The sequence below is a fragment of the Rattus norvegicus genome, chromosome 8 (genome assembly GCF_036323735.1).
Source record: "Rattus norvegicus strain BN/NHsdMcwi chromosome 8, GRCr8, whole genome shotgun sequence".
Taxonomy (NCBI): domain Eukaryota; kingdom Metazoa; phylum Chordata; class Mammalia; order Rodentia; family Muridae; genus Rattus; species Rattus norvegicus.
In genome coordinates this window covers 109,092,199-109,109,512 of record NC_086026.1, presented here as the reverse complement: position 1 = coordinate 109,109,512, position 17,314 = coordinate 109,092,199, and the positions used below count along the sequence as shown (strand labels likewise).

General features: G+C 49.0%; 1 protein-coding gene across 6 annotated transcripts in view; it reads right to left on the bottom strand.

Annotated features, from left to right (window-relative positions):
- Nucleotides 1-1,122: 1,122 nt before the first annotated feature.
- Nucleotides 1,123-17,314, bottom strand: part of Dzip1l (DAZ interacting zinc finger protein 1-like) — a 40,925-nt gene continuing 24,733 nt past the window's right edge. For 2 of the 6 annotated variants that reach the window (XM_006243626.5, XM_006243627.5), the window contains exons 10-17: nucleotides 14,992-15,022; nucleotides 14,267-14,320; nucleotides 10,854-10,996; nucleotides 9,499-9,691; nucleotides 6,957-7,173; nucleotides 6,390-6,580; nucleotides 3,818-3,957; nucleotides 1,123-2,512 (exon numbers count right to left, since the gene is read on the bottom strand). In XM_006243626.5, the coding sequence (XP_006243688.1) occupies nucleotides 2,348-2,512; nucleotides 3,818-3,957; nucleotides 6,390-6,580; nucleotides 6,957-7,173; nucleotides 9,499-9,691; nucleotides 10,854-10,996; nucleotides 14,267-14,320; nucleotides 14,992-15,022 (1,134 nt within the window). In that variant the 3' untranslated portion in view covers nucleotides 1,123-2,347. Of the gene's footprint in view, nucleotides 2,513-3,817; nucleotides 3,958-6,389; nucleotides 6,581-6,956; nucleotides 7,174-9,498; nucleotides 9,692-10,853; nucleotides 10,997-14,266; nucleotides 14,321-14,991; nucleotides 15,023-15,972; nucleotides 16,096-17,314 lie in introns of those variants that run through there. The other 4 variants (XM_063265593.1, XM_063265594.1, NM_001014095.1 and 1 more) reach the window with 3 other exon arrangements.

The following is a 17,314-nucleotide window of genomic DNA, read 5'->3' as shown; positions in this document are numbered from 1 at the left end:
CTACCATTTCCCTTTGCTCTCTACGGTGCGGTGCGTGTCTTCATCACTCCTTCTGTGCTCCTCCTGTAGGACATCAGTACCTAGCCCAAGTGTCAGGACCACTGAGGGGTCAGAAGCCTGAATGGGGTGATGACTGACAATAGGTGAAGCAATTCTGGCAACTGAGTTGCTAATGGCTGGAGCCCGGCCATGAGGACTCACCATAGGATTCCCTTCACTTGTATGTGTCTGAAAACTTCCTTAAGTTAGAAATAATACCTTCTTGTGACAAACTTGAGTGTTTAAGATAGCTGTTTTTCTCTCAGGATATTAAAATTGATATTCAAATGCAAGGAATGTAATTGGCTGACAGAGTTCAACCAAGGCCTAAGGTCTCACATGACCCTAGGCTCCTCCAACCAATGACAAAGCACAGTACAGTTGCAAAGGTTTGGCAAGCTCAGCCACATGGGGACTCCACAGTAGACAGTCCTGGCTCTGAAAGCTCTCCTGTGAGAGCCCCTCGTTGTTGTCTGTGTTCTCCCTGCTTCTGCCTTGTGGTGGTTTGAATAAGCATGGCCCCAAAGGCTCATAGATTTGAATGCTTGGTCACCAGGGAGTGACTATTTGAAAGGATTAGGGGGTATGGCCTTGTTAGCACAGGTGTGGCCTTTTTGGAGGAAGTGTGTCACTAGAGGTGGGCTTTGAAGTGTCAGAAGCCCAAGCCAGGCCCAGTGTCCCTCTCTTCCTGCTGCTTGAACCATATCTGCTTGCACACTGCCACGCTCCCCACCATGCTGACGATGGACTGAACCTCTGAAACTGTAAGCCAGCCCCAATTAAATGTTTCCCTTTATAAGATTTGGCCACATCATGGTGTCTCTTCACAGCCATAGAGCACTGACTAAGACATGGCTTTTCTTTTCTTCCACTCTGCAATCTTCCTCTGCCAGACCCCATTTCAGCCACCTTTACCTTGCCCAGGTAAAGTGCCTCAGTAAGATTGGCCGTCTTACTACACCTTGATCACTACATCCCAAAGGCCCTGAGCTGGCACGGCTGAGGTGGAAGCTGCTTCACTCCCTCTTCACCACCCTCAGTCTCCACAAAGCTTGAAAAAATAATAAAGAATGACATAATAAAGAGGTGTATACATCATTATATTTAAATGTTCACTATAATAAATAAATATTTTCACACTAAAAAAAATTCAATCTAAGGCACAAGACACCATGCACACCTTTAATCTCAGCGCTCAGGAGGCAGAAGCAGGCAGATCTCTGAGTTCAAGGGCGGCCTGGTCTGTAGAAAGAGTTCCAGGACAGCCAGGGCTACACAGAGAAACCCTGTCTCAAAACCCAAACCCTCTCCAACCAAAAATACAGTCAATATATAAAAAACTCAGTCAGAAATGATCTCAAAAATTAAATTTGTGGTTCTATGGGTCATCCGGGGCAGGGTGGAATGGTGTCCTGGTTAGTTTTGCATATCCCTTCACCACAGCTGAGAGCCTCCATAGAGGAAGTGCTTTGAGGGCAATGTCTGTGAGGGATTGTCTAGATTGTTCACACACACAGAAGAACCCAGCCTACTGTGGGCAGTACCATCCCTAGGCAGGCGGTGCTGAGCTGTATAAAAAAGCTAGCTGAGTACGTACAGCTGCAGCCAGCAAGCAGTATCCTCTATGGTTCCTAGTGTTTCTTTGGCTATAGAGTGAATTCCTTGGTCAGAGGTAGTGCTGTGTGCAAACCTACCTTAACATTCCAGCCTTCACCTCTCACAGTCATAGATCAACAAAGTCTCTAAGGTGCTTTTGGTTAGAGTGTTTATCACAGCAACAGAAACGAAAGTAGGGCAGCCAGCCTCTCCCATGCCCGTATAACACTCTGATGCATAGCACTCGATTACTATGCCTGGCCCTGGCAGCCCATAACACTCTGATGCCTAGCATTTGATTACTATGCCTAGCCCTGGCAGCAGGCACTTTGCACCTCCTACCTCTGTCTGCACCCCAACTCTGTAGTGAAAAGCTAGAGAGTCCACCATAGACTACCTAACTCAGGACCCAACGCCACAGTGACCTGCAGATGACAAAAACTTAGAAACAATAACTACTTTCAGTCTGGGCTGGGATCATGGAAGAAACACTTGGAAGTCCTGTTATAATCCTCACGTTTAAACAAGACACAGCATCAGGACGCAGCCTTTTGGGGTGACCGTCAGGGAATGGATAGAGGTCCCATCTGTCTCCTGCTCTGTTTGTCTTCAAGGGAAAGACTTCTTGGCTGCTAGTGAGAGTGGGAGGCCTGACAGTTTCTTCCATTTGGGGAAGACCAGCCAAGAAACAAGGCTAAGCCCTCTGGCAGAATCACCAGCCAGGAATCCTGGGTCGTGACCCAGAGCTCCAAGGGCTGGCATCAAACTTTTCTGGGAGCTTCGAGTGGGACAAAGGTGTTGGCTTTCCTTTTGGGCCCAGGTCATGGGAGAGATCTTCCAAAGACGAGATCTCCAAGTCACTTTCATCTTCTGAAAGCTGCAGAGGTAGAAGAGGAGAAGAAAATAGTTAATAAATATGGGAGGGTGGCAGAGAGCTCAGAAATGGGGGAAAGCGGTGACAGAAACGAGAGTAACTTGGAGAGGAGACTCCTCGCCCTGCCTTTCAAGCTCCCTGCCTCTGAAAACCTACTCCAGAGACTCAGGGCCATGGTGATGGGGTCCTCTGGCATCCTACTAATGAGGCTGAAGCAAGCACCTTGGAGAGGTTCGTGTGTTGCTCTGGTTTTTGTGTTTGCACTTAAACCTGGGCAGCACGCATGCTCATAGTATTGTCTGTCTGTGTTCATCAGTGTTCATTCACAACAGAGGAAGAGGAAGAACTCAGATCTTTACGTGGGCTCCAAGATGAAACCAACACAGTATGCAATTAAAGGGTAGATGGGAGTAATACTGCATGCAGATTTTTTAACTCCTCACATCGACAGAACTGGAAGCCCAGAGCCTTGAACTTCTGAAGCTCTTGAGACGAATGCACCTTAGTCGAAAGGACCCTTCCTCACAGACTGAGGCTCAGAGCGGCCTGGTCAACACTAAACGTGAGAGGAGAGGGGGAGCAATAGAACAGCCTGGAATGGGTCAGGGCTACAGCCAATGGGAAGACTAAAGTCTGCTGGGGGACCAGGCTACATCCGGACTACAGTAACAGCCCAGGCCAGGAGTTCCCATCCACGGTTCTCTGTACCTCTGCTGGTGCCTGGGCCTGGGTTCTGACACAGGACAATCCATGTGTTTCATCCAGGCATGTAAAAAGTTACCACCCGGGCCTAGACAGCACCTCCATCTGTTTTGCCTATTGGTGCGGAGACCAGGAGGACTTGGGGGTCTTCACATAAATCCAAGGTTGTGATTTCAAAAAACAGGTAGATAGACAGGGCTATTATAAAACAAAGAGTGGGGGGCTAAGGGCACTGCTCCATGACAGCCTGCCTAGCAGGTGACTGCGCCATCAGCGACACTACAAAGACAACTGCCCACTACTACTACTGTTGTTGTTGTTGTCGTCGTCGTTGTTGTTGTTGCTATTGTTGTTGCTGTAGGTAACAGAACAACAGAACGTACTTACATAATGAACCAAAAGTTTTTCTAAACAGAAAAAAAAAAAATCCAAAGTGGCCATCTTTCTACATGTATAGAGACAAAGGAGAAAATGTCACATGCAATGGGCTTCTCAGGGTATACCAAAGCTGACACTTGCTCGATCTTTCCCCAACCCTTCACTCCAGAACCCTCAAATTTGGGCCTGGCTCTCTATGGGATGTAGGGTTATCGTCAATCATCCTACCTGAGTCTTCCTTGCTGGTGTAGAAGACCTCTGAAGGGCAGTGTTGGGTCTTAAGAACATATTGACCCCTCCAGAAGGCTTCTTTGCTGGGGTTTCAAGCTGTTTCTCCAGGTTTTTGACCATCGACTGTACCAGTGTTGCTGGAAGGGGGACAAACAGCCATGTCAGTGGAGCAAGCCTGGAGAATGAACACCTCGTCCCTTTGGACCACATCTAGGTTCCAGTGTGGACAGATAGAGGGGGGGGGGGGGAGAGAGAGAGAGAGAGAGAGAGAGAGAGAGAGAGAGAGAGAGAAGAGGAAAAGGGCAGGATTAGCACCTCTCCTCCCCCAAAGAGGGAAAAGAAGACAGAGAAAGTCCAGGCTAATAGTAGCCTGGTTTCAAGAGGCTTAGAATGCCTGGAAAATTAAAAAATAAAATAAAATAAAAGCAGGATGGATAATTTGAAGATAGATAGATAGATAGATAGATAGATAGATAGATAGATAGATAGACAGACAGACAGACAGACAGACAGACAGGACAAACAAAAAGAATGTTGCCTTGTTAAAATAATTGTGCTGAGTTATGGTGTGGCTGCTGGTGGAGGTTTAGAAAGATCATCCCTCTAAAGAAACCAAGGCAGAGGCAGCCTTCTGTTTAATTCATGTGATTCTGTAATTCATGAACTACAAAGATTGGCACATTGTCGGGCCACATGTGATGGTCAATCCTGCCAAGTTGATTGGATTGGGAATGGCCTAGGGAATTAGTAGAGCACACATTGGGGCGTGCTGTGAGACATTATCAAAGGCAGTTAGCTCATGAGCACTCTGATCCGATCAGTGGATCGATCCCCTGATAGATTCATCCTGGGGTGACATTTTGGAAGTGTGGTGAAAGGGAGAAGGTGGGACCCAGTCAGGAGAAGTAGCTTACTGTGGGCATGTCCTGGCCTTCCCCTGTACCCCTGTCTCTGGATTCCTGTCTGCAAAGATATGATCTGCTCCAGAGACCCCCTCCAGCAGGGATGGGCTGGCATCTGGGAACCCAAGCACCAAAATAAACAATTCCTTTCTTTATGTTGTTCTTGGGAATTTTAGTCACAGTAATGTAAAAGTGACTCCTGTGTCTTCCTTCAACACCTCCCCTCACAGACAAACACAGAGATCAAATATTAGTATCACAGGAGTAACTTCCTGTGAATTCCATGCAGGAAACAGGTGTTAACCAGAAGCTCAGATTATCAATGGACCTCCGACTGATAATAAACCAAGATGACGGAGAAGCATAGCACGAAAGTCACCTAGCTCTCTGGATTCAAATACTAAAAATCTCTGCAGACTTTTGGAGCTGTAATGGCCCTTGGATGAGTGGTCATTGTGGTTACTGGGCTGAATGGCTCGGCGGTTAAGAGCGTCTACCTCATTTGACCTGAGCTTGGTAACTATCAGTCAGCTCACTGCCACCTCAAACTCCAGCTTCAAGGATTCCAACACCCTCCTCTGGCCTCCACAGGCATCTGCACCACTTACACATACCCGCAAACCCCCACACTGACTTGCACATAATTAAAAATAAAATGAGTCTTTAGAAGGCAGAAATGTTTGTTAAACTCCTACTCTGTGCCAAGCACTGAGTTGCTTGGCCCCCTTATTAGTTATCTTGTCAAAATATATCATTTTACAACAGAGAAACCAGAATCTTTGCACAAGGACCAGCAGAGAGCAGCACAGCCAAAACCGTATCAGTAGATGCGTGACCCCCGACCCCTACCGGCTCCATCGTCTTGTCAGCCTATCAGCCCATCTGCTAAGGAAGCAAGCCTCCATCCAGAAAGCTAACCCTGGCGGCTTCTAATGGGTTGACAGGCTTGGACTACACCGCAGACATGACGAAGCACTGCAGACTCCATTGACGTAAGCACTTACAGACTGTAAACCCCAGGCCCCTGCTTCTCCTTGGCGAAGTCAAAACTAAGCCCCACACTCTCCAACTCAACCTGGGCCGAGAAACAAACACCACCTGAACCAGAGCCATCGCTTCCCTCAGAGGGTTTTATAAGGGAACCGAGAAAGGCTGGAAGCAGATGCCATTACTTTGAGAAATGTCCAACTGCCTGTCTCAAGGCCCTACAAGACAGAGCATGGTGGGTTTAAAGAATAATTCCCTCCAACTACCGGAAAACTTAGCTTCGGTCTCTATAAAGCCCTTTTCATCTACAGCTTGCGTCCTGTTTGTCTCTGAAGCAAATGTCAGAGAACATTTTCTTTCCTGCACAGATAAAATGCTGCTGTGGCCCAAAGGCTGTGGGTGGAGACTCACTCACGGCTTCTGGTTACCTTCTGTTGGCCGTTTCTCCCATACAGCCCCCAGGAGCTAGGCCTCAGATGGCCTGCTCTGCTGGTAAGGCCAGGAAACACAAAGGACGTGAGGAGGCTCCCCAGACCTCCAACATTGGACACCCAGTGACACAAACATGGGGTAAAATAAGCCTCACTCATGCCTCCCGGCGCGTCTGAGGCAAAAAAGAAATGCCAGATCCGAAACGGCGTCCCAGGGCACAGAGGAACTGGGGCTGGAAAAGGACTCACCTGAGGAAGCCAGCCCATCTGAGCCCTTCCCAGGGGATTGGGCACTCTCCTCTGAGGTCTCAGAATCAGACCAGCCCCAGTTGTCCTCAGGCTGGGGTGCTGACCTAGGGAGAACTTTAGGAGGCTGAAGAGACACACGTTGTACGACGTCTCCCTCTGGCTCTTCTTCAGAACTGAAAGGTGGGGTGCTGCTGAGAGACAAAACAAAGGGGAACATGGGCCAGAAAAAAATACTTAAAAGCCGGACTTCGCCTTTCAGGTTTGCCCAGAGCCAGCCCTGCTCTCTCAGGTTCACATAGAGCTCCCAGTACCTGAGGCCCCACCCTTCCACTTCAGCCATGGGTTGGAGGGAGAGATGGGGAGGGGAGGAGAGGCCTGCCTGGACTGGGAGTAAAGGATTCCCAGTCTCTTCTCAGAAGCTCCTGTGGAGCTTCCTGAGGTACCTCCTATATGCATGTCTGTCCCTGCCCCTCCCTGTAATGCAGAGCTCTGTAAGGATCTGGGATAGCTTCCTGAGGCCAAGCACCACCACCTCCAACCCTACAAGAGGCCAAAGTCAGAGCTCACCTCAGCCCGGGCCCAGGGGAAACGGGGGTACTGGAGGGTCCATGCACTCTGGGGCGTGGAATGGGGGTGGACACCTGGGTGAGGCCGGGGCCATGGCTGCTGTGGCCTCGAGGGGTTGATGTAGAAGGCTCTGCCGGCTTGGATGGCAGTGCCACAGTCAGGGTCCTGGTCTTTGGCCGGACCTCCCTTGTGGCCAGTGTGGTCCGCTGGCTTTTGACTAGAAATACAGAAAGAACACAGAATGTATCAATACTGGGCCTATAGTCCCAAAATAATGTAGAAGACAGTCTAACAGCAGAGATGACTAAGCCATAATGCACTGGCCGTTGCCCTACGTCATGAGCCTCTCTGCTAGGACACTGGGAACTCAGTGTATTCAGCGTCTCAGGGTCACACCGTCATTACAGAAGACCACACAAGTCAGCCAGTCTGAGGACCCAGGCCGCCTTCGCTCACAACCTAGACTACTCACGAACTTAAATTCGAGAGGCCCTGCAGGAAGACGCTGCTGCCACCAGAGGTCACTGCAGGACTAAGATGAGCTACGAGGACCTTTCAATACATTGATAACCAAGGTTGCTGTGCCGAGGCAGGCAGAGACCACCCCTCTGTTTCCCACGTTGCATTGGGACCCACTGGGAGACTGGGCACCCAGAAATGTTTATTCATGGACAGCAAACTGAAGAGGAAGTGTCTCACAGGGAGCTAAAGTGCTTTCCATGAAACGTACATGCGTGCACTGAGTTCATGGAGAAGTGTTTCTTACTGCTTGTAGCTCAAGGTCAAAAATGTCTGCAGTACACTGCTCTCAGGGACTCTGTTTATTCATAAGTGGGAAGGGGTGAGCTGAAGAGAGGTGAAAGGCAAACAAGCCTGCAGAGAGGAAATAACAGCTCACAGCGACCGTGCACCAGTCACTAAGCGGAGCTCTTTGCGGAGATCTGTGTGACACCCGGCACATCTTCAGGCAGTGATTCTCCCGCTTTACAGAGGCTGTGAGGTATGGAGGAACTTGCCCTCAACTCCACGGAACAAAGGGGCAGTGCAAGCCTGGTCGTCCGACTGCCGCTGCATCCCTCAGCAAGTTCCCAAGCAAGACACGTGATCTAAGCCAGTGGTCCTCCGCCTTCCTAATGCTCGGACCTTTAATACAGTTCCTCATGCAGTGCCGACCCCCAATCATGCAATTATGTCACTGCTACTTCATAACTGTAGTTTTGCTACTGTTACGAATCGTAACGTAAACACCTGATATGCGGGACATCTGATATGCGACCCCTGGGGAAAGTGTCCGAGGGCTCACAACCCACTTGTTGAGGGCCCCTTAGACTCTAAGTGGGTGAAAATGAACACTGTCATGGGGCTTGTGGGGAGCATGAGGAGAAATGGACTCAGCAGGAAGGAAAGGTCCACAAACTGTCATGAAAATCTGTCTCTTCTCACAGTTAAGGACTTGAACCCCAAAGCTAGGGAAGGGGCGATGGGGAAAGACAGGCTTTCTCCTGGCTTTCTGACAGGAGCCATGGGGAAAACCTGACACCTAGAAGAAGCACAACACCCTCCCTTCCCCCTGGGAGTCAGGACTCCTAGGACATTGCCTTGCTTCCTGTCCTGCCTCTCCTCAGTGTCCAGCACTCCTGGGTCTGGCTGACTCAAATCAGTCCCTGTTGCTTTCTCATGTGACGGGGCAGGTGAAAAAAGTGCCTACTGTGCTAAGTGTAGTGACATTTGGGAGAACAAGCGAAGGAACACAAGTTCAGATCCAAGCAGGAGAGCCACTTGTCTGTTGGGGACGTCTACAAGGCCTAGCACTGTCCTTCCTCCTTTAGAACCGTTAAGGTGAGGATAACTTGGGCTGGAGTTTCTCAGATAATCACAAAATTCTTACCGTATTCTTTTTTTTTTTTTTTTTTTTGGTTCTTTTTTTCGGAGCTGGGGATCGAACCCAGGGCCTTGCGCTTCCTAGGTAAGCGCTCTACCACTGAGCTAAATCCCCAGCCCCTCTTACCGTATTCTTATACTACCTGCCCTGTTGTCTCTTTGACGTGTTGTGTGAAGTAATAGCACGAAAAATACTGGCTTTCTATGTATGCAAAAAACAATTCTATTACCTAACTTGATTGCCATGCCAGGAATTTTTCCCAATGCACGAAAAAATAAAAAAAAAGAGTAACTTGTAAAACAACTGGTCCATGCACCAACTAAAATCATCTCTAAAGTCCCCAGAGATACGCACACTGAACTTAGCAGACTTCGTCTGCACAAGGAGCTCAACTCTGATCCGCTGGACCAGAGACAGCACTGACATCCCTCTGGCCGTGCACGGCCACAGTGGAGGAACTGGAGTGAAGGAACCTGGGCATCCTTTAATCCTCCACCCAAAGCACAAGGGCCTCAACCCAACCCCACCCTTGAGGATCCCACAAGTCAGTTCATCGGAGAAGGGTCCCTCCCTGATGGAAAGAGGAGCAGCACCCACCACCTCAGACATGGAACCTCTCCTTGGGTCGTAGTCTCTGAGCAAGTCCTGTCCTGGGCTTACCTGGAGGCTGGCCATCTGGCTGGGGCACCACAGCCGTACCCTCCCATCTCTTCTTCGCCCTGCTGCTCACTTCCTGGTTGAGTTTTTCCCTCAGACTGAGAAATTCTCGGAAGCTTCGGGCTGTCTGCTCCCTTTGTGTTCTCAGCAGGGGCTCCAGGCGTCGGACAGTCTGGGCTGAAATTCCCTTTGTGCCCTAGAGGGGACAAGAGTTCACCTTTGCTTACACAGGCTTCCCCCAATCTGCTGGCACAGAGCACTGTGACTGCTGTCTGGCACGTCATGTTGGAAGGGGTGACGTGGGAACAGAGAGGGTTAGCTTCACACACTGCAGAAATCCTAGGATTGGGGGTTCGAGAGCTCTTTCACCATGCACTACATGGGTTTCGGGGGAGGGCTGCGTCACGGTTCACACGGTAAGGGACCTGGATGGGGCTTTCCCAGCATGCAACTGAATCCAAGGTGAGCACGGCCTGCTTCAGTTCACGCCTCTCCTGGCACTACTCGTTCTTCTCCCCACTTAACGGTGTTTGAAAAACTGAACTACAAACAGCAGTGTGTGCTTCTAGAAGTTTCCTGGGCTTCAACCACCGAAACAGAGCCCAGGAGAGGGTCTGGGAGGCATCCGAGTCCCAGATGAAGATTTATCAAAATTAGACACTTTTGATGAAGACAGAGCAATCTCAATGAGCAAAACTATACCTGGCTGTCTGCGTTTGCTCTCCTAGTGTTTCTAATCTTACTCACTGAAATGGTAAGCTCAGTGCTACGGTGCTCGGCTACTGTGATCACATAATAGATTTCCGTACTAACAGATGTACCTCTCCGTGCTAACAGATGTCCCTGATGCCCATATCCTCACACATCCAGGAACAGCCAGCCACATGTTCCACACATAGATGGTGGATTCAGAAAGTCATTCGTGCAAATGGGACGGTCCGTAGACCAGACTCAGCCAGTTGACTGCCCTCAGTCATCTGATTAGGGACGCAAGGGGGAAAGTAGCCAATGAGTAGAGAACACTGAGCGGGACGAGGACTTAGGAGAAAGGAGCAGAGAGACCACTCGGCTGGTGAGAACTGACAGAAGCTGCCCAGACAGCAATGACCACAGGAGGAAACAATTGACCCTGCAAGGTAGAGAACAGCAGCCAGCCACCTCTCTAGGTGACAACACTCTTTGTCTTTGTTCTCTAAGTCAGCCCTTAAAACAGTCCCTGATGTAGCGTCACACTATATTAATTCCAGCTCCCTGGAGGCTGGTGTGAGTTCAAGGCCGGCCTGAGCTGCACAGCAGGGCCCTGTCTTTAAACACATAATCAAACGACTACCTCAACGGTGGCCCAGGAACTGACTGACCCTCTTTATCCCCATGCCCTCCAGCTTCTCTTCCAGGGTGTCCTCCAGGATGGGCCGGAACTGCTTCAGCCAAGCAGGGTTGTTCCTGAGAGCTGCTAACACCTTCCTTTGCTCCTGCTGCTCCTCGAGGGAGGCCTCCAGCTCTGCAGGAGGAGAAAGTAAGCAAGGTCAGACCTCCCTCCTGAGACCTCCATCCCCAGAGCCCTGCTGTCTCCTGAGTGAGTGGAGAGCAGACCACTCCCACATGCCCACCCGTGAGTCAGAAGATGAGAAGGTTTTCCTTCTGGGCGTCACTGTCACAGACTCGCCACCCACCTTCTATATTCCCATCTCCTGCCATTCTGGACCTCGAAGGTCTGGACCCAGTCAACTCATAGCTTTTGGTTTGGAATTAGGCTTCGGAAATGACTCCTTCCCTGGGCTCCACTCTGGGCTCAGATGCTAGAGCAGCTCCAGCCTCAGCCCAGCCTCCTCCTGATACCATCTCCTACCACTGAACTCTCTGCTACCACTGAATCTGGTTCTGTTCCGAACCCCATTAAACCCCAGGCAGTGTCTTCCCCTCAAGTTCCCTCTCTAGGTCACGGTCTTCCCCCCTACAGATGCAGTATGTATTGGGATTACTCGAATGCACCTACCTGGCCCCTCCCAAGTCGATCCCACCCATACTGTTGGGACCTACGTAAAATGTTAAGGCCTAGGTAACTGGTACCTGGCTAGCCTGCCATTCTAAGGAAACTTTCTCATAGGTTTCTGCTGTTACTAGGAAACTTTCTAATGCTGAGATTGATTACATTTTCTATTATGTTCTGTGCCCTGGAAACCAAACGTGATAGAAGTCAAGAGAACTGCTTTGTACAGTTACCCACAATAAACCCTACTTGGCTGAACCAATCACCTAACAGTGATTCCTGTACCCATGTATAAGCTTTTATGGTATTTGCCTTTATAAGCTGCCCCTGGGATGGACCCCAACATAAGAGAGACACCTGCACCAATATAAAAAACTATTTGGAATAAGACTTCCATTTTGAGTAGTGGCTGAATAAAGTTTAAGTTCCCTGATAACTGACATCCTACTTGGCAGGAAGAGACATGTATGTGGGTAACTGACATCCTGGTTGGCAAGTTAGGACATGTTAGACAAGTCCCATCTTCGTAGACAAGTTGAGACATGAATACTGGACAGGGCAAGCCGTAGTTGAATACCCCAGCCAATGGAAACAGAATAAACATACAGCAAAGACATGTTCCTAAGAAAACCCCCATCCCCTAAATCCTGGTTGGTGGAATAACTTGGCACAGATGTTTTTGGACTTTGGATTGAAAACCCTGTAGAATCTTAACTCAATGTCATGGTTCAGTTCCCAAATCTGGACCACGGCCCTGGTGATCAGTCCTGGAGTATAGGATCAATAAACTCTCCCTGTCTGACTGAGATCGGTGACTGTGTGGTTTGTGAGGCAATCCCTGGACCACAACACATATATCTAGGAAGGGTCCTGGAATCTATATTTTCCTGTGCACAGATGATTCTGATGGCGGTGAGTCATACACCATGCTTCAAGAAATACTGGTCCATGGGTAGGAAAATGATTAGCTATAATAAAATGTGCTAAATGCTACAGAGGGCCAGGACATGGCAATGGGGGTTGGGGAGTGTCCCAGGAGTTGTTCTTCAGGGCCTGTAGGGCAGTGTCTCTCAACCTTCTTAGACTTACGATCCTTTAGTTCCTCATGTTGTGGTGACCTCCCAACCATAGAATTACTTTGTTGCTACTTCGAAACTGTAATTTTGCTACTGTTATGGATTGTAATGTAAACATGTTATGCAGGGTATCTGATACGCCTTCCAGGAGGTCATGACCCACAAGTTGAGAATCACTACTGTAGGGGCTCCTGTGGCCTGAGCCCTTTGACTCACTTACCACAGATAGTTGCTGTATTGATTTTCCTAGGAAAATCACCTCAACCATCTCAACCAAGGCTGGACAAATGTCTGCCGCCTCAGAAAGAGCATTGAAGACAAACCAAAGACACACTCTCACCCAAGCCCAGCTGGGTGAGCCAACAGTTTAACTGGGGTAATTTATAGGAGGACAGGCAACTAACAGATAGCTATACCACCATGAAGGGTCTCCCTCTTCCCAGCAACTGCTAACCACTTAGAATTCTTCAGGGACAGGCAGGCTTTCTGAAAATTAACCAGCTCTATTTGAGCAGGTCTCCTGTGGAAAATCCCAGCCACTGAGTGGTCAGACAGCAAGTGTCACGTTATACCAAGAGGACAGCAGTTCACACTGAGTGTGGGTAGAATACTGTTGAGGGCTGAGGACCTGGAGAAACTCATCCTGTCTCCTCCAAGGAGCTTATGGGCAGACATGGTGACTCTCAAGCTGGCTACACATTAAAGCCACCCAAGCTAATCATGTCCAAATTACTGATAATGAGTCGGAAACCTTATTTTTTTAATTCTAAAACTCTCTGGCTATGCTTCCAAACATCATCACCCAGAAATTTGTAAGGTATGGAAATTCAGTTTTTACTCCAAGCCTACTGTATCAGTAATTCTGCAGGTGAGGCCCTGAAATCTGTTGCTAGACAAGAGTAGACCAAGACACCCTCCTCAGGTAACTCTCGATAAATTCACAATGAGGTGCACGCCTCATCCGAGGCTACATACTGGGACTGCCTGAAAAGCTTTAAAGGTTACCAAGGTCCAGAGCCTGTCTCCACAAGGTCTGCAGGGTGTGGGGACACGCAATCCTCCACACGGTTAGCTGCTAGCTCCCTACATGGGTCTTAATGCAAAAAGTTTCAGTCATTTGAGGCAGGAATCAGAACGCCCCGGAGAGAACATGAGAACAGACTGGGTTCTGTCCCCCAAGACTCTACTTCCATTTGCCTTCGATGTGGTTGGAGAATTTGCAAATTTGCATTTCTAATGGGTTTCCAGCTTTGGTGGTACAGGCACTGGCTCTGCCTTCTGTAGCCTGTGGCTTAGTGACCCTGTAAACTGAACATAAGTACCTTAAACGAGGTACCTGGTGCACACGAGGTGCTGAAGAAGTATTTACCCTGTGTCCTTAGTTCCTTCCACCACAGCTTCGTGTGTCCAGATTACATTTAAAGAGAAACTAAAGGGGCTGGAGAAATGGCTCAGTGGTTAAGAGCACTGGATGCTTTTCCCAAGGTCCTGAGCTCAATCCTTAGCAACCACCTGGGGGCTCACAAGTATCTATAGTGTGATCTGATGCCCTCTTCTGGCAGGTAGGTGTACGTGCAGATAGAGCATGTATATACATTAGTTAATGCATTAAATTAATAAGTAAATCCGAGAGAGAGAGAGAGAGAGAGAGAGAGAGAGAGAGAGAGCGCCTATCTGCTTTCTTCCCTGACAGAGACAGACTCACCTTCCTCAGAAGAGTCCTCCTCTGTGACCACAGCCTTTGGCACCTCTTGGACTTCTGGGAAGGCAGAAACAATTAATTTGTGGCACCAGAACCCTGCAGCCCACTCCTGATACAAAGAAAGCTTCAGTAAGTGCCCCAGTGAGTGCTGGCCTATAAGGGCCGGTCCACCACAGATTCATCTTTACCACAGAGACAGAATGGGGGAAGGTCACAAACACAGACATTGGAGGCAGAAAGATCCGGTTCACGTCTCAGCTCTGCCCCCAGTAGCTGGGCAGGAGCTGACAAGTCCCTGAACCTCACTTGGAGTCCGTTTTCTTATGTGGAAAATAGAATAATAACACCCAGCCCACGTTAATCACAGTGTAGTGGAAAGACAGGTCTGAAGAACTTGGCCCGGCACTGTTGTTATTAATGCCACAGACATGGTAAATCAAAAAGACTACTTAAGGGCCCGGCGTCATCAACACCACACCCAAGACCCTCACCGCCTCCCTCCCACTGGAGAAAATCAAACCAGACATGAGTCTCTGAGTGCTGATGGGAGGCCTTCAGCAAAAATACCCCCTTTCCCCTAACCCCTGTCCCTTGCCCAGTTTGACCCTGACACCACACTACGTGTCCCATGGACTGCTAACATTGCTATTTTACCCATAAGTCACCTGGGCGGTAGGAGAGAAAGAGCCCAGAACACCCCCAAAGCTAAGCTCCCACTGCAGACTTACCCTCCATCCTCCTGAAGGACAAAGTCTGGATCTGCAAAAGGCAGGATAGAGCAGGTTAAAGCCAGCAGAGGGCATTGGAGGGACTCTGTTCTGCTCTGAGCAGTCGATCTGCCCAGAACAGGGAAGAAAAGGCAGCCACTGCTGTCATGCCACCCACTAAGGGCTTACTCCCCAGCCCCATGCATGTCGTCTCTCACTGTGCATATGTGGAAAGACACCGCCCCAAGGAAGAGTGGTACTTGACAGTTCTGGAGGACAGCCTGCTCAGCTCTCTCAGGGATGAGAGACCAGGGCTGTCTCCAGAGAACTATTCCCTCAGGGCAGAAGCCCATGGAAGCAGAGTGGAACAGGGCTACAGTTGGTATGGAGACTAAATTGATGAAAGACAGGAGAAGGCAGACATTCTAACCAGGGATGGATGCAGACACCTGAGCTGAGGACTCAGGGGAGCACAGAGATCCGATAGCATCCCTGCCTGGAGGCCTGACCCAGGCATTCACTAATGTACTCAACACAGCTTTGCCAACGAGAACCTTCTCTTTCCTCTCTCAGAGGTTGTAGACTGGGCAATGGAATGTGCACCCTGACCTCAGACCACAGCTATAGCTGTCTTGTCCGTGTTTGGATGGAAAGCTCTGAACTAGCAAGGGCTCAAATGTTGCTAGCAGCCAAAAGTTTTTAGTTCTTGGTTTGTCTGTTTGTTTTGCCACGCAGAAACAAGCTGGCTTCTGAATAAGAGAAATGCTTTCTGAAGAGAGACGCAAAACAAGAAGGCTGTCCATCCTCAAGTCCTGGACCCCTGCTGCTCCCCAGCCTTGGGCTATGAAACACCATCTACCGATACGTTGTATCCTCTCTTCTGTGTCGGCCACCATCTACCGATACGTTGTATCCTCTCTTCTGCGTCGGCTTCGGTTTTTATCACCATGTACTGGTGTTGAAGCTCTCATCTAATATCAATCCCCAATTGCTTCTCCTTACCTATCTCTACTGCAGCGACTGTAAGACCAGCTATGTGGGGTTGGCAGATGAAGCAGCAGCTAAGAGCGCTCGCTGATCTTGCAGAGGACCCAGATTCAGTTCCCAGCAGCCTCTAGTCACAACCTGTCATAATTTCAGTTTCAGGGGACCCATCAGTCTCTACCAACCTCCAAGGATACCAGGCACACACTTGATACAATACTTTATACAGGAAGAATACCCACTCACGCAAAATAAAATCTTTTTTTTTAAATGAAGAACCCTTTTTAAAAATTATGCTCATTCCCAGTGTCTTAGCTCGGGTTTACTAGGACTGTGAGAAAACACCATCGCCAGAAAGCAAGTTGAGGAGAAAGGGTTTATTTGGCTTACACTTCCATATCAAAGCCCATCATTGGAGGAAGTTAGGACAGGAACTCACACAGGGCAGGAACATGGAGGCAGGAGCTGATGCAGAGGCCATGGAGGGGTGCTGCTTACTGGCTTGCTCCCCATGGCTTGCTCAGCCTGCTTTCTTACAGGACCCAGGACCACCAGGCCGGTGATGGCACCACCCACAACTTACTGAGAAAATGCTTTACCGCTGTATCTCATAGAGCAACTCCCTCAACTAAGGCTCCTTCCTCTCCAATGACTTTCGCTTGTGTCAAGTTGACACACAAAACCAGCCAGCTTACCCAGTTTCCTTAAAGGTATATTTGCTCACCAACACAGCTTTGACCAATCATATATCTCCAGAGTTTTGGGCTAGTGAGAGAGCTCAGTTTATAAAAGGCGCTTGCTGCCCAAGCCTGGTGACCTGCATTAGATTCCTGAATCCACATAACGGTTATTGAAGGAAAAACGAACTCCACAGACTTGCCCTATGAGCTCTAGATATGTTCTGTAGTGCACATGTGCTCATATGTACATGAAATAATTATTCTTTGAAATGTTGAGGAAGAGGCCTTTTCATCAGTTCCTTCCATCAAATATGATTATAAGGGTTGGGTGCAGTGCTATCCTGTAACTACGACAGCTGAATGTAAAGGTGAAATCAGAGTCTGGGTTCTCAGTGGAATCGATTTGGTGGTAACCACAGCCAGCAAGTGTTGCCTGTCTGGATCTATGATCAACATAAACTGCTACTACTTATTTATTCTGTTATCGTGAGCCAGCAACTTCCACTCCCAAGCAATAGTTCTGAAGTGAACTAGAGGTGGCTTACAGCAGCAAAGAGGCCAGTGCTTGCAGGGAGCAGGGGATAAGGGCAGCTCTGTATAACTGTTTCCTCCCAGACTCAAACATTCCATCTTAGAGTAAAGTCCTTAAGCAGGAAGGTAACCGACTCAAAATAGCTTCA